The sequence below is a fragment of the Mustela erminea genome, chromosome 10, assembly GCF_009829155.1.
Source record: "Mustela erminea isolate mMusErm1 chromosome 10, mMusErm1.Pri, whole genome shotgun sequence".
Lineage (NCBI taxonomy): Eukaryota > Metazoa > Chordata > Mammalia > Carnivora > Mustelidae > Mustela > Mustela erminea.
Window position 1 is genome coordinate 82,380,075 of NC_045623.1, and position 22,454 is coordinate 82,402,528.

Below are 22,454 nucleotides of genomic sequence, written 5' to 3' on the forward strand. Positions count from 1 at the left end.
GGAGCATGAGTTCCTCCCCAGGCCCCCAGCCGGGCTACTGTCGCCATGTCAGAAATGCTCCGTGATCCTAGGCTGCCAAGCCTCTGCACCATGGAAATGCCAAGAGGCATTTTAGGCAATCAAAGCAAGACAGTGACTGGAGCTGGGGGAGATGCTCCGAGCTTCCCTGGAACATTCCTGCGAGCTCTCGGGGTAGTGGAGCATGACAGCTGGCTCAGGGTCCCAGGGACCAAGTTTCAACATTTGATAGAAATTATGAATGAAATCATGAATCTTTGATCTTGAGGGTGGGGGCCAGTGCCAGGCCCACTGCTGAAGGCCAGACTCGGGGGGTGCTGTCCATGGCAGAAATCACCTGCCCACAGCCTGCACTGCTCAGCAATAAAGATCTGTCCCTGGCTTGAGGAATGGGGGCAGCAAACCTGAAATAATCCAAGCTCTGAAAAGCTCCGTGGTTTGCCCCAGCCTGGAAGGACACCATCTCAGCTGAAAGCAGACCTGCCCATCAGTCCTCGGACCTCACGCTAGTTGCAGAGCTTGGTGTGCTTCTCTCTCCACTGAGCCCGGAAGGATAACTGGAGAACATCCCTAGTTGGAGCGGAGGGGTCTTCTCCCTTTCGATTTTCTTTTCTTCAAAACAAATGGTGTGTAAAACTTCCCTTCAGGCCAAGGCCTCTGACTGGAGCTCAAGATAAAGACAGGCCCAAATCCTTCATTCCACCTAGGACACCAACACGATGCACCCTCCTCACCCGAGGGTCGGCAGTCTGGTGGGAGGGGGTGCCCTTTGCACCCTCCTACTGGGGTCCTGCTCTTTGGCCAGCTGGACGTGGGTCTTATTTGGGGAACAACCTATGAAGAAGTCAGCCCCCGAGAACAGGGACATCTGGCTTGTTCTGTCCACTGCCTGGGTCACTCTGATCTCCAACAGGAAAAAGCACTAAAACATGCCCACTCTGCCCTTCCTGGCTAAACAGCACAGCCATTTGGAAGAACTGGAGGGATCTGCCCCAAGACCCCACACCCTTCCATTACTGGCTCCCAGTAGAGCAGATGAAGAGGTACATGGCCTGAAAAGGTCATAGGGGTACAGGGGGGAGGAAATTCATTCAGGGCCAAGAAGAAACATGGGCACCAGTGGCAGGACTTACCAAAAACTGTTTTATTGCTGTGACTTCCACCAGAAGCTGTTAACACGCCCCATGACCGCCAAGGGCCAGGTGTGCATCTAGATCAGCTGGATGCCAGGGCTGGTTTCCCTGACCCACGTGAACATACTATTGCCCAGGGCTCCACCCAGCCAGAGCCGTGCTTTCTGGCAGACTGGCCACATCTCAACAAGAAGTAGCAGCACCGCTGCCGATCATTTCTGCCCCCACCCCAACCCCCAGAATCCCACGTCTTGGGTAAGACAGGAAAATGCCACAGACACCCTTCCATAATAAAACCTGTCCAAATCCCTCCCCTCTGCCCAGGGAGCCAGGAAGGCCCCAGGCTCAGCAGTGAGCCCGGAACCCAGCACCAGGGAGGTACCAGTCCTCCACCCCGGCCCAGCCGCATGCTCCACCCTCACTGCAGGATGACGGAGGCACAGACCCGTGCCCAAGGAACCACAGCATCTCCAGTCTGAGCTGCAGCTGGGCCAGCTGGACAGAGCGGAGTCCCAGCAGCTGAGGCCCTCATGGACTCTTCTGGAAGAGACGGTGCAGGCTCTGGGCCAGGACATCTGTCTCCTCATAGCCCTCACAACTTTGCTGCCAGCTCTCTGGCACCTGTTCCATCCCATAGTAGGCCCCAGCAATGGCCCCAGCCATGGTAGCAATGGTGTCTGTGTCCCCCCCGAGCGAGATGGAATAGATAAGAGTCCTTTGGAGGCTGTTGAAGGCAGAGGGGATCTCGGGGTCAGGCTCCATGCAGCGCAGGAAGCAGTAGATGGCAGTGGGCACAGATTCAAAGGCAGCAATGCCATTGCCTGCAGGGAAGCCAGCACATGGGGACCCCACATTCCTCCACCCTCTATGTCCCCAGCCATCTTCCCACCACTCACCCCAAGTCAATACTCTGAGTTTCAAGCTGCGCTGTGATTCAGTCCAGAGGCTCTAGACTTAGACTACCCAGGTTCAAATCCTGGCTCTCCCTCCTGCTAGCATGGGACCATGCAAGTTCCCTCATGGCTGAGATTCTGGTTTCTGAGATCTGACTGCTCAGGCAGAGAGGGAATATAGGCAGCGACTCTCTGGACTGGTGTGGGGGTGAAACAGGCCACAGGGAGAGCGTTCCATACGGGGCCCAGAACACAGTACAGGTGCTCTCTAAACAAGTACCCGTTATCAACATCAACTGTGAAAACTAACGGCCACCTGCCACTCCGGGGGATGCTCATCGGCCAGGCTGGTGGTGCGGCAGCCCTGGAGTTAACCCCAGCAAGGAGGCGTGTGTTCCCAGCCCTGCCAAGGATGGCACAGCACAGGGTCCGCTGTCCCCACAGCTTCGGGCAAGAAATGGGACAGCAGGCGGGCCTCCCGGCTCCCATCTGTCCCTAAGCCCAGGACTAGCCGAGGATGACGGGTGTGAGGGTCTACCCACCTAGCTCGGACACCACCTCCTCTCTGGTGACAGAGTCCTGCTCTAGAAGAGCGCCGATCTTCTTCAGTCGGCTGGAGTAGGGGCGCTCCTCCATGCCCAACCTGTGGGTCAGGGGTGAGATTTCAGCAGGGTGGAGATGGGAGGCAGGGGAAGAGGTGTGGGAGGGGGAGGCAGGAGGTGATCAGGCTGACACCCAGCACAGGTGTCCTGACAACAAGTAGGAGCACCCTGGGGATGAGCTGCCCGTCCCAGTCTCTGGTAACCTAAGAGCCTCAACGCAGAGTCAAGGCAAAGGGGCTCCTCCCACACTCTCCTAAAAGTCTGCAATTTAAAAAAAAAAGGCTTCAGCCTGTGGCAATGCCAGAGGACCCCACAAGGCAGGCACACCCCCAAACGCCCTTCCAGCCTGCCTCCCTCCCACATACTCACTCCCGGGCATCTGAGAGAGACTGAGCGTCACTTTCCAGCTCTTCCATGTGGCCCAGGAGTTGTTCGAGGAAATGCTCACTCGACGACTCCCCCTGCAAAGCCAGGTGCACAGCCAGGGCCTGCAGGATGGCACCGTTGTAACCCAGGGAGGAGGCGTGTGTCAGCTGGGCTGAGAGCCGGGCAAACTAGGGCAGAGGCAGTGGGAGCAAAGACGGGCTGTCACAGAACCCGGGCTGCAGAGAGGAGGGAGGGGAGCGCCCAGCAGCCGGCCCGCCCGGACTACCTTCTGCACGTCCTGGACACTGCTATAGGCCAGGGATATGCCGGCCACCCGCATGGCACCCCCGTTGCCATAGGAGCCTTTTCCGTGAAACTGGGCCCGGGCAGGCTCAAAGACGTCGCGGCACTTGGGGCTCAGGAGCTTCTTGAAGACAGTGATCACTCCAGCGCCGTAACCCCGGTCGGGCTCTTTCTTGTACTCCTGAGCAAATCTAAGAGAGAGGAGACAGGACGAGGGTTGAAAAGACATGTGTCAGGGCTGGGAGAGGCGAGCTCTGGCTGGCCTGGGAAAAGAGGAAGCCTTAGGGACTGAGGCCCAAACTCCCGGTGCAGTTGGTTCTGCCCTGGGAAGCCACGCAGTGCCAGGGTTGTGCCGAGACCTGGGGCCCCAGCATGCACCTGCAGCATCGCTCTGGCCAAGAAGTGCAGATGCTCAGCCCACCTGCTTTGCCTCCCCCTCAGGTCCGCCCCCCTCACCTGTGAGCCATGTCCACCTCGTCGAAGGCCTCCTTGGCCAGCAGGGACTGCACCAGGGCCCTGGCCATGGCCGTGTCGTCTGTGTAGTACAACACTTCTGCAGGGACAGGGTGGGGGTGAGGGTGAGATCGTGCTGCAGGGCTTGAAGGTGGGGGCTCTGGCCCCCCACTATTTTTTTTTTTAAGTACGCTCTATACCCAATGTGGGGCTAGAACTCATGACCCTGAGACTGAGCTGCATACTCTACTGACTGAACCTCCGTCTTTTTCTTCTGCCCAGTTTCCTGGGCTCCAGGCCTTAGGATTCTCAGCAATTCTTTTTTTTTTTTTTTTAAAGATTTTATTTATTTATTTGACAGAGATCACAAGTAGGCAGAGAGGCAGGCAGAGAGAGAGAGGAGGAAGCAGTCTCCCCGCTGGGCAGAGAGCCCAATGTGGGACTCGATCCCAGGACCCTGAGATCATGACCTGAACCGAAGGCAGCGGCCTAACTCACTGAGCCACCCAGGCGCCCCTCAGCAATTCTTTATTCCTGCTGATTTCTAAAGGCAAATCTTCTGCTCCCCTCTGACTTCTATGACCATAGCTCTCCCGCACCACACCCAACCTCCAACCCAGCCTGTATGTGCAGCCAGACGATTCTTCCTAAAAGCAGAATATCCCTTTCCTCATCTCTCTGCTGCTCAAAATTGCTGTCTGTTGCTTTCAGGATTAGGCCAAATTCACTGCCTTGGCCTTCGAAGCCCTTCCCTGTTCTATCCCACTGCTCCCCTCCACATCCCCAGAACCAACCTTGGGAGTCTGGGACCCTCCCTCCTCAAGCCCTGCTCCTTCTTCTGGGTGCCCGGGACTACTGCTCTGGCACTTCCGACACTGCAAATGAAGACGTCCCGAGTAGTCTGGGAGCCGGCAAGGGACCGGTGGCACTTGGTTTTATTGAAGGAAGAGAAGGCTACAGAGAAGGAAGCACACTCCCTAGCAAGCCCCCACCCCACTTCCACTCCTCTCTGTGTACTGCAAGCCCCCAGCCCCACTTTCTCCCCTTCACTCTTTCTTTTTCCCCCCCTTCACTCTTTAGAGGGCTCCCATCCTGGCTTCACTAGGAAGAGGGGTCGACAGGCCTCCTACCCATAGCTACAGTCTCCTGTTACCTCCTGACCAAGTGAGTTTCTCTTCCAGTCCACCCAGCCCAGCTTCCCAGTGAACTTGTTCTTCCTTCCTCTCCTCTCCACCTCTTCCTGCATGGTGGAGTAGCACCCATGCTCTCTTCGTTTGGTCCCTGCACTCGGCTTCCCCAGGGAGCCACTTCTCTACCCTTCTCAGCCCATATGATTGGGGCATAAGGTTCACACCACCACTAGCCTCCTCAAATAGCACACCCTACTCGTTTGTTCAGGGATGGACAGATGGCCAAGCCAGGCTGAGAAGATGTGGTCTGGATTTCTGCTGGGGCGGCTGCAGACAGACTCTTCCTCTGCTGAAGCTGCTGGGGCCACCCTATGCGGAGGGTCTGCCAGAGCGAGTGAAGCCAACCTGTCAGAACAGGGATCTGAATAAGGAGGGGAGCTGGGTCTTAAGGACGTGGCTTGAGCCCCTGGATTCAGCTCCACCTGAAGCCAGACCTACCTCAGGATTTCTCACTTATGCCAGTCAACACATTCTCCTTTTGCTTAGGCCATTATGAGCTGAGCTTTCTGCTACGTGCAACCAAAAGGTTCTAAAACACCTAAAATGTTTTTCCTTCGTCTTAAAATGTTTTTCCTTTCATCAAAGCAAAGATGAAATTAAAAACCATCCCTCCATCCTGTCTTTGCCTCAACCACAGCTCCGATTTCTCCTCATCATACCTTCTACTCTATTTCCTTTCTCCATTTCCTCCTAAACCCACTGACACCTTACCTCCAGATTTCAACATTCTACTGAAACAGTTTTTAAAACCCAGATTTCCCTCTCCTTAACCTCTCTGTAGCATCTCACCGTGACCATCCTGAAATTCTCCCAGGTTTTGTTGCTATTCTACCCACATGCTTCAGCTCCCATCAAACCCTTTCCAAGTCTAGCTCCTTTTGCTCCTCCAGGGTTCCGAGTTTGGCCCCTTCTTCTTACTATTTTACATGCTCTCCAAGAAACATCCTCCCCTTGACATCAGAGATCTGGGTGAGGACCTGGATGCACAAGGGGAGGAGACAGGCTTTATATACAAGGGACAGCACTGCAAAGACCTGGCAAGCTGGTGTAAGAGCAGCTGAGCACAGAACACAAGGCCAAGGGTGGCCGAAGGTGAAACAGGGACTTAGGCGAGGGCCGACCAGGTAGGACATGTTAGAGAATTTGGTCTATGCTAAGAGTAAGGGAAAATCACGGCAAAGCTTCCAGCCGGGGAAGGTCCGTCTCGGCTCTTTCGAGATCACTCCCTGCTGCGTGGAGAATGAACTGGTGGTGCACAAGGTGGACCAGGCGCGATGCAGGGGAAAGACGCACAGGCTGCCGGCTTGCACGGCTGGAAGGACCGGCTACCAGGACCGGCTTGCCAGGCCCGGCACCGGGGAACTTTCCAGGCGAGAGCGAAGCTGGGACTCGGACTATGACGCGCTGAGTCCGAGCTGTCCGCGGCTCCTCCAGACCCGGCCCCGGCAGCTCCGGGCAGCTTCACCTCCGAGGCTTGTCCCTCCTGCCCCGAGGCCCCCGGGAACCCCGGCCAACGCGTCCCCACGTGCACCCGGCCCCGCCCACCTGTCCGCGCGCTCCCTGGCGAGCCCGGGTCCGGCTCCAGGCTCTGGACGTGACGCAGGACTGACGTCAGGGTGACGGTGTCGTGCGCCTCGTAGAAGGAGCCCACGCAGTCCCCGAGCAGCGCGCCGGCCAGGCAGCCTCGGAAGCGGGAGAGGGAGCGGGCCGCCCCAGCCCCCGCGCAGCCCGAAGCCGTCATCGCCGCCGCTGCCGCAGCCGCCATCCGCGCGGAGCAGTCGCCACTTCCGGTACGTCCGGCCCGCGCCGCTCGACCACGCCCCCCCGGCCGGCCCCATAGCGCCGCCCAGCGGCCCGGAGCCGCAGCACCTCTCCGTACCCACAGCGCCGCCCAGCGGCCCGGAGCTGCAGCTCCCAAGTCCTGCAGCACTGGCTTGGGCCAGGCCTCTGCTTTAGCCCCATTCTCCCCACTTGTAAATGGCTCACAGATGGGCGGGATGGCCACTGAAGAGTCCCCGAGGCGAGAGGAGGGCCCAAAGCCAGACCATCGGACCCTGGCAGCCCTGCCCTTAAGGCCACTGTCTCCACCCCACCCCCACCCCTGCTCCTTGTAGCCTGCTCCAAGCCCACCTTCCCACTGCTGTCCCGGCTCTTGGCTCCCTCAGGCCTGGGTCCCCACCCCCAAGCCCTCCCACTGTGATCCTAGCCTACCCCGCTTCCCCTGGGCTTCCCCTAGGCATGAAGAGAGCAGGCAAGGGTCCAGCTGGGGCCCCGAGCTGATGAGAGCTCATGGTGCTAGAGCCCAGGGGGATGTCAGCCTGGTCCAGAGAGGGGTTCCCTGAGGAGGGAGGAGGAAAGGACTCAGATTTAGAACATAGAGCTTGAGGAATGATGTTCCCCAAGTTTGCTCCTCCATACACAGCAGGGCCAAGAGCCCTCTCACTCCCCGCTGACTGTATGCAGGGATAGCAGAAAGGCATTTGTACTGAAATTTATTAAATTCATTCTCTCCACAATTTATTAAATTCATTCTCTCCACCCCCCTCCCTCTTCCATCTCCCCACGGACCCTTCTCTCATCCCTCAGCCCCCCAAGACTAGACCAGCTCCAGCTGGCAGGTTTTGAGCGGACTCAGGGTGCGGTTTGTGGTTCGGGTGAAGGTGTCCACCTCAGGCACAAACTTCTCTGCAGGCACAGTCAGCTTCCTGCGGGTGTCCATGCACTTGGTGTCCAGCAGCATGGAGTTGGTCTTGCAGTCGATGTCAGCCTGCAGCCGGGCCAAGTGCTTGTAGAGAGCCTCCAGAGCATCCCTGGGGAGGGGGCATGAACAGCCCATCACCCCTGCCCCACGAGGGGAGGTCAAGGCCAAACTCACTGGCCTTCAGGAAGAAAGACACCAGGGAAGCCAGCAGGCTGCAAAAGGCCCCATGAGTGGGAGGTGTCTCCCTACGCCCCCTGCCCACTCCCCAACTTACTGGGCTTGCGCCAGTTTCTGCTTCAGGGCAGCAATGGTTGCCTCTAATTGGTGAACCTCGTCAGTGAGGCCGTACTGTGCCTAGAGGCAGATGGGTGCATTGGGAGGCCCAGGTCAGTCTATGGGCTTGGATACTGCCCTCCACCAGCACCCCTGCTTCCCACTGCTGTCCAGGGATATGTGCTGGGGGGGGAGGGGTGATCTGGAGGAAGCCTTGGGGGGGCCAGTGCCCCACAGGGGTACCCTCGCACCTGGTCCCGGCAGAGTTCCACATTGGGCCGGTAAGTTCTGGACTCTAGCCGGGTATGGCATAGCTTCAGGTTCTGTAACTTTCGGCGCAGATCCTCCTCCAGGTGCCGGATGTCTTCCTGCAGCTCGGCGATCTCCTCCAAGGTCTGCTGGGACAGAGTGACTGGTCTCCACCAGCTGAGCCCACCCACCAGCTGAACCCCAGCTCTCGTCCCACAGGAGGAACCCCGGGGCCCAGGGACGAAACTGAGAAGGCTCACATTTTTTTCCTGCCACCTGAGCTCACTGTACAATTTCTCCATCTCCCGCAGCCGCTTCCTGAAGGCAAATTCTGTGGCCACCCTCTGGGCTTCGAGTTCATTGTTGGTCTGAAGGACAGGATAGGCAGGCCAACGGGGGGCTGTAAGCTCGGGGCCATCTGAAGAAATCGCTCAAGTTGGGGGGTGGTGTGTGTGGTGGGACACCATGTGGCCACCGGGACCGCTCGGGCCACCAGCCGGCCCTGGAAGAGCAGGGTGTGGGAGTGGTCGGTCACCTCGGCAATGGTTAGGGCCGTGGCCTCCCTCAGCTCTACGGCCCCTTTCATCTCAGCCTCTGCGCGGCTCTTGTTGAACTGGCTGAAGTCGTCCCATTGCTGGAGGGTGGAGGAGCTGCGAGCGGCAGGAAACACCGGGCTCAGAAGAGTACGGGCTGTGACGCGGGGAGGAGAAACCGAGTGAAACACTTCTTCTTACCCATCAGGGACACGTGTGGGATTGACCTTCAGAGAGATGTTTGGGGACTTCAGGTTGAGAGAGAGGCAGCCTCTGTCAATGTCCAGTGTCTCCATTTTGTCCCGATGGTCAGAGCTGAGCTGCTGTCGGACTTCCTGCAGGAGGCTGGGGAGGGAACAGACTCGATCAGGGACCATTCCGCCAAGGCCCCAGGACACAGCCCCCGTGGTCCTGAAGGGACACTGAGGTCTGGGCCAGCTGGGGCAGAGCTGGAGGAGCGCCCTACAGACAGAATGCGGACCCCTGCCTGCTTGCGCACACCCCCGGGGGCACATGCATGTGTGGACTCACACATACACACTCACAAGAGGGTACCCAGGGGTGGTGACAAATGGGCTTCATCTCTCCTGCTCCCAGTCAGCTGTTGATGGCTGCCTAAAGCAGGGCGGTGTGAAGTGTTCTGAGACGGCATCCAGGCGGTGGGAGCTACAGTCAGTGGTTTCCGCAATGGGCACGGCAGGGTCAGAAGGGAGCCCAAGAGCCCGCTACTCATTACCCGTAATACATGTTTCATGTGGAAGACACGCAGCCTTGGGACGCCTGGGTGGCTCCGTCACTTAAGAGTCTGATTCTCAATTTTTTTCTGCTCGGGTCATGATCTCAGGGTTGTGGAATCGAGCCCCGCGTTGGGTTCTGCGCTCAGCCCGGAGTCCACTTGTCTCTCTCCCTCTGCTCCTCCCCTTGGTCTCTCTCTTTCTCTCAAACACATAGATTTTAAAATCTTACAGAAAAAAGACAGACAGACAGACAGACAGACATGCAGATTTCAAGTGCAGCTGAACGTGGAGATGATAGAGCTCCCTTACCAGAGCTTCTCGAAGGCCTGGCTAATCTTCTGTTGCAAGGCCTTCTTGGTGGCATCAATGACCTCCACCTCTTTGTGCAGCTCTTCCTCCACAGGGTCCTTCACCACATCAATGTCACGCCGGCTGTCCCTCAAGGTCAGGCACTCAATTGCTACATCCAGAGGCAGGTTCTTGGCCTGCAGGTTTTGCTCTGCCGACTCTTTCATCTAGAAAAGAGAGGGCACGGGACACTCATGTGGCCATCCCCTGGGAAGCAGCTCTCATCCCCACTTTACAGAGGGGCCGGTGAGCGACTCAGTGGACATGCCACCCAACACCCCCCATCAAGGGTGTGCGGACCCTGAAGTGGGGAGGGTGGGGAGGTCCTGGCCGCAGGGTCTCCCAGCTCCCTCCCCCGGCTCCCTGCCTGGGTCAGGGCGTCGATCTCAGCATCTAAATCTGTCAGACACTTGTCCAGCATCTCCTTCCAACGGTTGACAGTATCAATCCTCTCCGCCAGTCGAGTCCTATTGTCATGTTCGTCCCAAATGGTCTAGAAGAGACAGAGCCGGATAAAGAAGGTGCGGTGTTGGGGCTCTTCCTCTGCCCACCCAGTAGGGCTCTGGCCTCCAACCTGGTTGTTGGTCTCATTGCGAAGGACCCGGGCCTCCTGGCGGATCTGGTGTGAAGCATCTCGCTGCCGCTCGGCGTTGGTGGACAGCAGGTGGCTGTTGGTGTGCCAGTCCGGCAACCGGAAGCGCTGACTGGGCTTGACGCTGAGTGTGGCCATGGCGCAGGGGGTTGAGGGGTCAGAACACCCGAGGCCTGTTCCAGTCACCCACCTCAGCTGGAGAGGGAAAACAAAGCAGCAGGAGGCCACTCAGGAGATACTGTCCTAGATCAAAACCCCCCTCCAAAGTACATGCTCCTGTCCATTTTGCTCCCAGCCCCTTCCTGCCGGAAGCTGGCTTGGGAACAGCCCTGGCTTTACTTAGCTTTGTGAGAGGTGTCCACGAGGTTTCCTGCCCCCTCCCCCCATCCATCCACAGACACAAACTCCTGGCCCCTGCTGGTCCTGGAACAGGTGAAAGGGAACAGTGGAGTCCATTGGGGTGTGTGTGTGTGTGTGTGTGTGTGTGTGTTGCCAAGCCCTTAGTGGGGCTGGGGGTTGGTTGGGGCGCTTAGCAGGAAAAATAGCCCTTAATCCAGTTTCCACCCCTACTTCCAGCAACCAAGTCTTGTAGAAATGTCTTTTCTTTGTCCGCCCCAGCTTTGGGCCAGGACCGTGAGGATCTAAGAGAAGGAGCCCCGTTCTCCAGGAAGAGAACAAGCTAGTTTTGCAGGGGACATGGGTTGGCACTAGGGAGTTGGGGGGGGGGTTGGCTTCCTGCCCATTTGGTCGTCCTCCCTCTGCCCTCTGTGGGGGAGGAGGGACAGGTGTGTGAGGGTCCCCACTGGGAGGAAATGGGGTCCGTCTAGGTCCCAGCCGTCCTCTCCTCTTTGGTTTGAATTAATACCCCGCCGCAGGCGCCGAGAAAGGAGGAGGAAGGGGAGAAGGAGGGAGCTCGGCTTGGGCGAGGGCCCCCCACCTCCCGGCTCTTCTCTTCCTCTCACCTCCAGCCCCGCTCGCACTTCCGCTCTGCGTCCCCAGCAACTCTGTTCGGCGCCCCCGGTTGCTAGGCACCCGCGCTCCGGCCGCGCGTTCCCTCCGCCTGGTGTTTGGTTTGGCGAGCGCGCGGCGGCGCGGCGGCGGCAGGGCCCGGAGGCCCAAGGGGTAAGAAGGCGGCGGGGGCCGCGGGGCTGGGGCGCCCGGTGGGGGCCCGAGGAGGAGCGCTTCGAGGTGTCGCGTTCACTCCATGTACATGTTAAACATTTGTATTTTGATAGAAGTTACGCATCGACAAGGTTAAAAACAAATGCGTAATACGTAGGAAAAGTAACATCCCGCTCAGGCTCAGTACTCAGTAGATATCCTTCCAGAATGTGTATGTATTTGACATGATTGAACACATCCCTTGGTCCTGTCTTTTTTTTTTTTTTTTTTTAAGATTTTATTTATTTATTTAACAGACAGAGATCACAAGTAGGCAGAGAAACAGGCAGAGGGAGAGGAGGAAGCAGGCTCCCCGCTGAGCAGAGAATCGGACGTGGGGCTCGATCCCAGGACCCTGGGATCATGACCCGAGCCAAGGCAGAGGCTTTAACCCACTGAGCCACCCAGACACCCCCCTTGGTCCTGTCTTGCCCAACATTTGCATCCATCTGCCTGATGGCACAGAAGGAATGAGGCTTGCGTTTGGAGGGGCCACATCCCAGGGCGAGGTAATGGGTGTTAGAAACAAAGCTCAAAATCCAGCCTTTTTTTTCTTTTTGTTTTAAGTTTTTTTTTTTTTTAAAGATTATTTATTTGACAGAGAGAAATCACAAGTAGGCAGAGAGGCAGGCAGAGTGAGAGGAGGAAGTAGGCTCCCTGCTGAGCAGAGAGCACCATGCAGGATTCGATCCTAAGACCCTGAGATCATGACCTGAGCCGAAGGCAGAGGCTTCACCTACTGAGCCACCCAGGCGCCCCTTCTTTTAAAGTTTTTTATTTTAGTTCCAATACATAAAGAGTTCTATTAGTTTAAGGTGTATAATATAGTGATTTAACAATTTATACATTACAAAATCTAACCTTTTTTTTTTTTTTTTAAAGATTTTGTTTATTTATTTGACAGAGAGAAATCACAAGTAGATGGAGAGGCAGGCAGAGAGAGAGAGGGAAGCAGGCTCCCTGCTGAGCAGAGAGCCCGATGCGGGACTCGATCCCAGGACCCTGAGATCATGACCCGAGCCGAAGGCAGCGGCTTAACCCACTGAGCCACCCAGGCGCCCTAACCTTTTTTTTTTTTTTTAAGATTTTTTTTTTTAATTTTAGAGAGAAGGCAGCACGATTAGGGAGGGCAAGAGGGAGGGGGAGAGAAGCAGTGTAGGCACTAAGCTGGGAGCCGGGAGCAGCATGGCAGGTGGATCTCATAACTTGAAATAATGACCTGAGCCCGACTGAGCTACCCATGCTCCGCCAAACCATTTTTTTTTTTTAAGAGGACGAGATAGAACTCAACCATGCCAGTACTTTTCGAGGCCGTGGGAGATGTTAAGATTTAATGTTCATAACTAATAGGAGAGGTAAGGCACTATCCCCGTTTTCGCAGGCAACTGAAGAGACTGGCCCTGCGGAAAGGCAGGGATGGGAACCCAGGTCCCACCTTCTCTCGGTGACGACTCCACACTGCCTCTAGTGGTGGCTCTGGAAACCGAGAGGACTGATCTTCCCCGCAGGGGGCCTGGGCCTCTTGTGAGGACCTTGCTGTAGGAGGTGGTCTTATCTGTGAGAGAAGGGAGGAACGTGCCCAGCGTCACATAACTAAGTGCTGCCTTCTCTCTAAAATACGGGGCCCGATCCCATCAGACCACCATCAGCCAGGACCCTGGGGTCATGACCCCAGCCGAAGGCAGAGGCCTAACCCACTGAGCCACCTATGCAGCCCTGAAACATTTTAAAACAGAGCAGTAAATAAATATGGCAGAATGGTGGTGGCTTTGGCATGTATCTGTGGCTATGGTGGTGGGCCTGGTGTTCACCACCCATGACGTTCCTGCACATCCTGGCCCCGGGGAAGAAGATATTAGAAGAAAACACCAGGCAGCTGATGGATTGGACCAAGAAAAACAGAGTGATGAGAACTAGTGATGCCGTGTTCTATCATTTTTGTAATAGAAACACCAAGAAACGTCTCTGTTATTGTGTTTACTACCGAAGAAGTTTAGATCATGTGTGATATGCAAAAATGCCTGGATGCCTGAGTAGTTCAGTGGGTTAAGTGCCTTCAGGGTCATGATCTCGTGGTCCTGGGATGGAGCCCCACCTTGGCCTCTCTGCTTAGTGGGGAGTCTGCTTTTCCCTCTCACTCTCCCTCTGTGCTTTCTCTCTCTCTCTCTCGCTGAAACAAATAAAATCTTTTAAAAATATGCAAAAGTGTGGCTGAAGAATTTCAGATCTTGACAGATTCCTGGCAGCATTCCAGTGCATTCAACAACAAGGTATTTTTTGTGACGATGGATTACTATGAAAGCCCCGAGGCCTTTCAGATACACCCGTTGATGTCAGTTCCAAGTGTCCTTCACTTCTCTGCTAAGAGGAAATTTATGTCAGATGACCTTGACCATTTGGAGGGAAGGGCTGTCACAGCTGAGCACATGGCTGGATGGGTAGCCGAGAGAGCTGAGAGAAGAGAGACCACCATCAGCCTCAGACACCCTACAGATTACCAGGACCCCTTCAAGCTGGGGATATTTTTGGCTCTTATTGGTGGACTTGTGTATTTATGGAAATGGAATAGGGAATGCATTTTTTTAAAGATTTTATTTATTTATTTGTCAAGGATAGAGGGAAAAAGAGCGAGCGAGCACAGGCAGACAGAGAGGCAGGCAGAGGCAGAGGGAGAAACAGGTTCCCTGCCAAGCAAGGAGCCCGATGCGGGACTCAATCCCAGGACACTGGGATCATGACCTGAGCCGAAGGCAGCTGCTTAACCAACTGAGCCACCCAGGCATCCCAGGAAATGTATTTTTAACAAAAACTTGTGGGCAGCTTTAGCTCTGTCTTTTGTGATCGTGGTGACATCTGGTCAAATGCGGACTTATATAAAAAGAGCCCCATATGCTCACAGGGATCCTCCAACAGGACATATGCACAGTATTCATGCAGTGGGTTACTCTGTTTGCCCCAGAAATATACATCATTTTTCTGTTTAATGTATGCATTATCCTGGGAACGGTGCTCATAGCTAAAGCAGCCACGTGTTGCTTGAACATTATACAGAGGAAGATAATGATCTTGATGGCACGGGTCTAGTTGTGGTTTCTTCAGTTGGCTGCTCTTTTGGTCTTCAGAGTTAAAGAACCTAAGTATCCATTCAGCATTCTCGTTTTTTTTTTTTTTTTTTCTCATTGGTTTTAAAGGATTCTAGAAATATAGACAGTGAAGTGAGACATTTCTTAAAATGTGAAAAAAATGTGAAGGAAAAAAGAAAACCATGAAAGAGAATGAGAACTCATAACTTTTTTTTTTTTTTTTAACGTGATTGAGATTTAGCCACAGAAGACATGGAGTGCTTTGGCAACAAGAATCCATTTTCTCCCAAATCTGTGAAGTATGATAATATGTATCTTCTCTGTTCTTAATTTTCTCCTCCCTGTAAGTGGCTGGGATTACCTAATTTCGTGAATTCCAATGATTCAGATACTCAGAGAAGTACAACTTCTATTCAATCAGAACAATGTTTCAAAGTATTCTGTTAGTTGGTCAGCTGATCTTATTCTAATGTGAAAAACAATACCTTAATAAGGTACCCCATATCTAGCTACTGAGGATAACTATATTGCCTCTCCTGAAGGTGTATTTTGCTCAGCCAACTTTGTGTGTTGTCTTTTTATTTTTTTCTTTATGATTTTATTTATTTGTCAGAGAGAGAGAGCACACAAGCAGGGGAAGGAGCAGCAGGCAGAGGGAGAAGCAGGCTCCCCACTGAGCAAGTAGCCCAAAACAGGACTGGATCACAGGACACTGAGATCATGACCTGAGCCAAAGGCAGTTTAACCCACTGAACCACCCAGGCATCCCTGTGTGTTGTCTTCTGAAGCCTAAGTATCTTTCTGTAGAATGCAATTCCAATCCCCAGAGGCAAATACAGTATGACTTAGTCCTCTTGCCCAAGAATTTCCTAATGAGGTTTGCTACTTTGCTGCTTGACCATTGCAGACATAAACTAACTGATTACCAGACTATAATCTCTCCATGATTGTTAACTTCCTTTTTTCTGGAGAGACTTCACATAAATTATCTTTTCCTGTTTTTTCTTGCAAGGGGCTAATCTCTAACAAAATAGCAGTTCCCATTTTGGTGTTGACTTGAGGTTGTTTTCTTTTTAAATCTAACAGGAAAATGGGTGTAAAGACAATTAACAGGATGAACAATTTCATTCATCCTTTCCTATTTAGTAGCATGCAAAAATATTAGTTATTTCTAATATGCAGAAATACCAAACTGAACTTTTTTTTTAAATTCTATTTATTTATTTGACAGAGAGACCACAAGCAGGCAGAGATGCAGGTAGAAGTGGGGGAGGGGAGCAGGCTCCTCGCCAAGCAGAGAGCCCATTGCAGGGCTGGATTCCAGGACCCTGAGATCATGACCAGAGCCGAAGGCAGAGGCTTAACCCACTGAGCCACCCAGGTGCCCCTCCAAACTGAACATCTTCAAAGCTGTTCTATTTCAGCCTTTCTTCCTTCTTATTAAGTGGAAAAACAAAAGTACAAATTTGAAGACTCTTTTCCCTGTTTCTTCTTCTTCTTTTTCTTCTTTTTTATTCTTCTTTGTTGTCTTATGTAGATAATCAAAGTTAAGTCCTAAACAGCTTACTAACCTGCCTGGTAGAGGACAGCGAAGCCTGAAGTTGAGGTTTGCTAGTGAATCAAATTTTGGTCTTCCCTCTGAAAATTGCTGTTTTAGAAATGCTGTGCTTGTGAAAATGTTTCTTTTTTTTAAACCTTAAAAATTAAAAAAAAAGATTTTATTTATTTGACAAAGAGAGAGAGAGAGAGAGAGAGCGAGCACAAGCAGGGGGAGGCAGAGGGAGAGGGAGAAGCAGGCTTCCGGATGAGCAGGGATCCTGGGATCATGACCTGAACCGAAGGCAGAGCCTTAACCCACAGAGCCACCCAGGTGCCCAGATCTTGAGGTTTTATATAAGAGTTGTTTGACAGCAGAGTTGGGTATCCTTATCTCAGAGTAAATTACTTTTTTTTTTTTTAATGTAAGCTTTATGCCCAATATAAGGCTTAAATCAATGTAAGGCTTGCATGCTCTACAGACTGACTCAGGTACCTCCTACCTTTTCCTACTTTTTTTTTTTTTTTTTTTGATCTCAGAGTGAGTGGAAATACTTGATCTCTCTCACTTTAGGCATTTTTTTTCTTTGTATGTATGTTACTCCAAAGCTAACTGCTTGACTGTAGGCTTTTTTCCAGTTTATTTTCAGCTGGTCTTGTAGTTGTCTTGATTGCCAGGGAGGAGTCTTAGGTGAGGTTCATTTGTTTTGCATAGCATGGTAGTCAGAAATGGCGGCTGCTCCTGTTACATTAGCCCTGGAGGTCCTAACAATTTTTACTTCCCCACTTGGTTTTCTCTTTGTATCTTCAGAGCCCATTCTTCTTGCATAAGAAAGAAAAATCTCTCAGTTAAAATGAATGGAAAGTAGCTTGCATATTCAAAGTAAAATGCTATACTTTTATGCAGATTTTTAAAAAAGACTTTATTTATTTATTTGACACACAGAGAGAGATCACAAGTGGGCAGAGAGGCAGGCAGAGAGAGAGGGGAAGCAGGCTCCCTGCTAAGCAGAGAGCCGATGCGGGACTCGATCCCAAAACCCTGAAATCATGACCTGAGCCGAAGGCCTAGGCTTAACCCACTGAGCCACCCAGGCACCCTTTTATGCAGATTTTTAAAATAATCAAACTAAATGGCCTTAACATAGACAGCAGTCATACTTTTGTATTAAAGGTTTAGATAGCACCTCTTACTAGATTTTTAAAGATACTATTCAAAGGGGTACCCCCTCTTATAATCCTTTATAATCTTAACTTTTATAATCTAAAATCTTTATGAAAGTACAAAAATAAACTAGAAAAATTCAACTCACAAAATATATAAAGATGGTTAAACAAACTTAATGTTACATTTCCATAAAAAACAAAGAATATTTTGAATTATGTCTGACTGACAGTAGTTACTGAAATCCTGTCTGGGGCAGCATCAAAACTATTCCTATGGTCCCACCTGGGGTACCAAAAAAATTGTCCCCCAAACAAAAACTACTCCTATGTTCTGTTTTGGTATTGGTTTTTGCAAGATAATGTGCAAATTCCATTTAGCAAGATTAAAGGCAGTAATACTGTACATTTATAAGTTTCAAGTACTTTCAGGCTATTTCTAAATCACTTAGCAAAAAAGTCTGTTAACAGTTTTATTTCATATGAGAATCAGATGTCATATTAGGCGTATTAGGCTTCATAATCCTATACCTCTAAAGTGTCTGTTTTGTTTATAATTATAAACACATTTTGAATCCAAGCATTAATCTTACCAGAAAATATTTTAATAGAGACAAATATGAGAGAAGTGCTGCTGTATAAAGGCATCACAGAGATTTTAGAAACTGTGAAAATTGTAGAAGCAACAAAAGTGATGGAAGATAGAAAAACAATCATCTTTGTCCTACAGATAAGGCTAAAGATTTTCAGTCCTCTTTATGAGAAAAGCATCTAGCAAATATTGTACAAATGATCATAACCTTTCCTGGTATTGACAGATGAACCTAATTAATTTTTTTTTTTTTTTTAGAAAAAAATTTTTTTAAAGATTTTATTTATTTGTCAGAGAGAGAGAGAGAGGAACACAAGCAGGCAGAGCAGCAGGCAGAGGCAGAGAGAGAAGCAGGCTCACCGCTGAGCAAGGAGCCCGATGTGGGACTCGATCCTAGGACCCTGGGATCATGACCCAAGCCGAAGACAGCGGCTTAACCAACTGAGCCACCCAGGTGTCCCGAACCTAACTAATTTTCTGAAAGCATCTGCAAGGTATGCAAGTCTCAGCAGCCATGAAGAATCTGTGAAATGATCAGAAACACAGAATGATCCTGACGGAAACCACGAGTTCAAGAGGTATGGCCGCCCCCTCCAAAAAAAAGCAAAACCCCACTGGGATTTTACTTGGACTGCCACTTTATTTCTGCACTTAGGTGTAGTGCTCTGAGCACCCTTTTCTATGAAGAAAGCTTCAAGCAGGTGAGCTCCAATGTAATTGATTTGTTCTGTTCTGTTCATGTCTTCCTAAACAATCAGAGGAGTAGGTTGATTGAGGTGTGCCTTGATTAATTATGCTGCTTTTCTGCACTCACCTATGACAGCCTCTTTGATTTTTCAGAGCATGGCCTCAGAGTCATTGTTATATATATATATATATATATTTTTTTTAAAAGATTTTATTTATTTATTTGACAGAGAGAGATCACAAGCAGGCAGAGAGGCAGGCAGAGAGAGAGGAGGAAGCAGGCTCCCCGCTGAGCAGAGAGCGTGATGCGGGGCTCAATCCCAGGACCCTGGGATCATGACCTGAGCCGAAGGCAGCGGCTTAACCCACTGAGCCACCCAGGCGCCCCTCATTGTTATATTTGTATATCATTGTATTTTCATTGTCATGTCATTGTATTTTCCCCATTTAACTGTACATACTTTGGTATAATTACTGATTTTTTGGGAATTTTTCTATACCAGTGTAGTTAGTAGGCCAAGACTGACATTAGGGTGATTCTCTTCAATTGTCAAACTTATCAACTGACACACATATTTAAAAAACCAGGGGCGCCTGGGTGGCTCAGTGGGTTAAGCCTCTGCCTTCGGCTCAGGTCATGGTCTCAGGGTCCTGGGATTGAGCCCTGCATCGCGCTCTCTGCTCAGCGGGGAGCCTGCTTCCTCCTCTCTCTCTGCCTGCCTCTCTGCCTGCTTGTGATCTCTCTCTGTCAAATAAATAAATAAAATCTTTAAAAAAAAAAAAAATATATATATATATATAACAATGACTCTCTCTGCTCAGCGGGGAGCCTGCTTCCTCCTCTCTCTCTGTCTGCCTCTCTGCCTACTTGTAATCTCTGTCAAATAAATAAATAAATCTTTAAAAAAAAAAAAAACAAAACAAACTACCACCACCCAACAGCATTTGTTAGTAAGCTGACTGATTCTGTTTAGTGTTGGTAACAAGATCACAATCTATACTGTTAGGGTTAGAGTCTGGGGACACGTAGCTGGGAGAAGACTGGATGGGGAATACATGTGAACAGGAAGGGATGTTCTGGAAGACATCAATAGGCTTAGTGGAAATTACGAAGGGACAAGTTTTTCTTCTTTCTTTAAAGCTCTGTGCCCAATGTGGGGCTCGAACCCATGAACCTGAGGATCAAGGGTCACACCCTCTACCCACTAAGCTGGACTGCTTCCAAGTAGTGAGCTACCTCCAAAGGAGGAGAGCACATCCTCAATGGGATGATCTCGTTTAATGTCCCAAAAGCCTTACTATTATCTTCTTTTAATGGAGGAAACTGAGGCTTAGAAGCATCAAGGAACTTGTCCAGAGTGTCATGCAATCAGGGTTTGAAGCCAGGACTTCATGACCCTTTCCCCCGCACCCACTGGCTCCCTGTATCTTAACCAGAAGAGCCGTAATGACGACCACACAATACAAAGTTTGGAGCAAAGCTTTTCTTTTTATTGCAATTAGTGAAATTTACACTTTCAACTGAAGCTAAGCAACACTAAAACCATTATTTTTTTTTAATTAAGGATTAAAAACAAATACAACACAGAACCCTTCCAATATGCATAATGGCAGAAAAAAGAGGACTGGTACTGTCACAGGACATTTTAGTGACAGTTTGGCTCAGGAAGAATTATGACAATTTCTTTAACATAAAATATTATAAGTGACTGAACTGCTTAAAAAGCATCTTCAAGCTTCTCAATCTCAACCCTAAGTATTTTGTAGTAATTTCTTGGGGGAAGGTAACTTAACTGAAAGTAGAAAATTTGCTACCAAACTTTAATTACTGAAAAAAACACTTTTGTTTAAAAACTTTATTTGCCTTCTGCCCATCCTAATTACATATAGTCTTCAAGGAATTAAAATGACAACCAAATCCAAAGCCTGACCCCCAAGTACACAGTGATAGAATTCGGCATTTGGTGTTTCTAATTACACACGGATTACATACATATCGTAGTTTGCTCCGACCTCCACCTTCCTCTTCATAAAACGTGGCAGTCAAGGTTCCTATCATTCAAGGTCTTATCTGGTCACACAGCGTATTACAAACTCAGACCCCACTGTTTTAATTGATGTTACTGTGTAACCCAAACATTAAAAAAGAACGGCTTATAAACATTTTGAGATTCTGCAGTCTTTATCTTACTACAGTAAATTGATCTTACTTTTGAAAAAGCCAACAAAAATATAAGGCCAGACCAGGTGTAAGACAGGATGGGGAAGGTGAGGAAGGAGGTTCGAGAGTCCATCATTTTACCATGCTGAACCTTGGTTTCAGCGGAAATATTTGGCAAGAATAGTGTGGAAAAGGAGGATGGAGAAAGGTTACTCTGATTTTATGTAGTAATTCAGTTTTAAAACATACGGATATCAACCCCCAAAAATAGTTCACATCTGCAATACAAATAGGCACACACGGTCAAGATGGTTAAAAAGTAAAATTTTAAAAGGCTATTATTTGTCCATCTGCAGGACATTTGCAGGTGGTCCCACCCTCCCCACATGTCCTATATTTACATTTTACTTTTCAGAAAAGCCCCTTTAAAAAGAGTGCTATTTCCTCCTCCATTACTTAGGGTTTAAAAAAAAGCAGCAATTATCTAAAGTGGGAGCAGTTAGCAATGCTTTAAGGGTATGCATTTGTGTGTAATATAAATCTCTTGAGTGAGTTGTCAGATTACACTGGAATGGTTATATTACAGTTTTAGTCCCCCAAACACAAAAGAAACACATTATTTTTCTATATAAATTTATGTAGTACACAGTGTTATAAACAAAGTTTACACACACACACACACACACACACACACACACACACACCCACTGCTTCCCACAGCCTAGGAATGCATCCATCCATATACTAGTCCACAAGAATGATCTTTACTCACAAGATACAGTAATACTTTTATGGGTCCATAACTGAAGAGAGACATTTAAGTGACACATTACAGCAAACAATGCTTCATTAAAAGTATTCCTGATGTATCAATGTTCTTAGCTATCTCATTCAGCAAGATGGACTTTTTGTTCATTTTCTAAGCCGGAATCTACCCAACTTTTCACTTTCAGTACCTGTAATTCTCATCACCCTTTAAAACGAAGACAGATACCACTCATGTTAGTGATAAGCTGGGAAAAGCCCAACGGCCGCAACAAGGAGGTCAACATCTATTGATTAAAAGTAAGTGTTGAATGCATCCATACCCTGTGTACCTAAAATGCATCCTTTTTTCTTAACAAGTGAAAAACAAAAAAAAACCAGGCTTGTCTGTTGCAAAAAAGGAATAGCTTACACAACCTGTGGTGATGTACCCTTTGTTACTTCCTAGAAACAGGAGCCCCTTCCCTCCAGAAAAATGGGTAAGTCTGTCAAAATATGAAGGTTCTACCAATGATCTGTAAAGATAACTGGATCAGGCACCAATCACTGAATTAAAATGGAGAAAAACTTTTACAGATACATGGTGATTGGAAAGCAAGATTCAACTCTGCGAAGTGATGAATGAAATAAGTACACTTTCCTTCTTTAAAACTAAGCCTCTACTCCAAAAAGAGGTACCAAAAATCTGACAAGAAACAAAGGGATGACTATCTGGTTGTACACCACCAGCCTCTAATGCCAACATGTAGCAAAAATGCCTGAAGGCAAAGGCAAAGTTAATTTGATTATCTGATGGTTTTACCACACTAATTCAATACAATCGTAGCTGCTATAGCACCACTACAAGGAGTTTGGTTTTTGAAGTGACACTTTTGCCCAGGATTATTACAAAGAAAATTCAGCCTGGGTATCTG

General features: G+C 49.9%; 2 protein-coding genes across 5 annotated transcripts; both read right to left on the reverse strand.

The window, feature by feature from the left end:
* Positions 1 to 1,147: 1,147 nt before the first annotated feature.
* On the reverse strand, positions 1,148 to 7,249 carry ADPRS (ADP-ribosylserine hydrolase). The gene is made up of 7 exons (XM_032303745.1): positions 7,170 to 7,249; positions 6,504 to 7,012; positions 3,772 to 3,868; positions 3,299 to 3,506; positions 3,016 to 3,200; positions 2,587 to 2,687; positions 1,148 to 1,972 (listed from the first exon to the last, which is right to left on the reverse strand). Exons 1-7 carry the CDS (start codon positions 7,247 to 7,249, stop codon positions 1,680 to 1,682), a joined length of 1,473 nt encoding a protein of 490 aa, XP_032159636.1. The 3' UTR covers positions 1,148 to 1,679.
* A 194-nt stretch (positions 7,250 to 7,443) lies between these two features.
* On the reverse strand, positions 7,444 to 11,455 carry TEKT2 (tektin 2). Of its 4 annotated transcripts, none has more exons than XM_032302221.1 (10): positions 11,354 to 11,455; positions 10,374 to 10,586; positions 10,167 to 10,292; positions 9,761 to 9,966; positions 8,916 to 9,059; positions 8,717 to 8,831; positions 8,442 to 8,549; positions 8,184 to 8,327; positions 7,934 to 8,013; positions 7,444 to 7,768 (listed from the first exon to the last, which is right to left on the reverse strand). In XM_032302221.1, the coding sequence occupies exons 2-10, from the start codon at positions 10,527 to 10,529 to the stop codon at positions 7,555 to 7,557; spliced, it is 1,293 nt and encodes a 430-aa protein (XP_032158112.1). In that variant the 5' UTR covers positions 10,530 to 10,586; positions 11,354 to 11,455; the 3' UTR covers positions 7,444 to 7,554. The 4 variants fall into 4 exon arrangements, with proteins under 4 accessions (XP_032158112.1, XP_032158116.1, XP_032158113.1 ...); XM_032302225.1 differs by having other exon boundaries at positions 11,329 to 11,392; XM_032302222.1 differs by lacking the exon at positions 11,354 to 11,455 and adding an exon at positions 11,257 to 11,341.
* Positions 11,456 to 22,454: the final 10,999 nt, after the last annotated feature.

What these genes read in the sequence shown, in the direction of transcription:
- TEKT2 (XM_032302221.1), bottom strand. Translation starts at nt 10,529, where the DNA reads ATGGCCACACTCAGCGTCAAGCCCAGTCAGCGCTTCCGGTTGCCGGAC. An exon ending in CAGGCCTTCGAGAAGCTCTG is followed by an intron (nt 9,060 to 9,760) that starts GTAAGGGAGCTC and finishes TTCCCTCCCCAG; the next exon opens with CCTCCTGCAGGAAGTCCGAC. An exon ending in TCAGGTGGCAGGAAAAAAAT is followed by an intron (nt 8,328 to 8,441) that starts GTGAGCCTTCTC and finishes CTGTCCCAGCAG; the next exon opens with ACCTTGGAGGAGATCGCCGA.
- ADPRS (XM_032303745.1), bottom strand. Translation starts at nt 7,249, where the DNA reads ATGAGCTCTCATCAGCTCGGGGCCCCAGCTGGACCCTTGCCTGCTCTC. An exon ending in GAGGTGGACATGGCTCACAG is followed by an intron (nt 3,507 to 3,771) that starts GTGAGGGGGGCG and finishes CCTCTCTCTTAG; the next exon opens with ATTTGCTCAGGAGTACAAGA. An exon ending in TCTCTCTCAGATGCCCGGGA is followed by an intron (nt 2,688 to 3,015) that starts GTGAGTATGTGG and finishes CCTGACCCACAG; the next exon opens with GTTGGGCATGGAGGAGCGCC.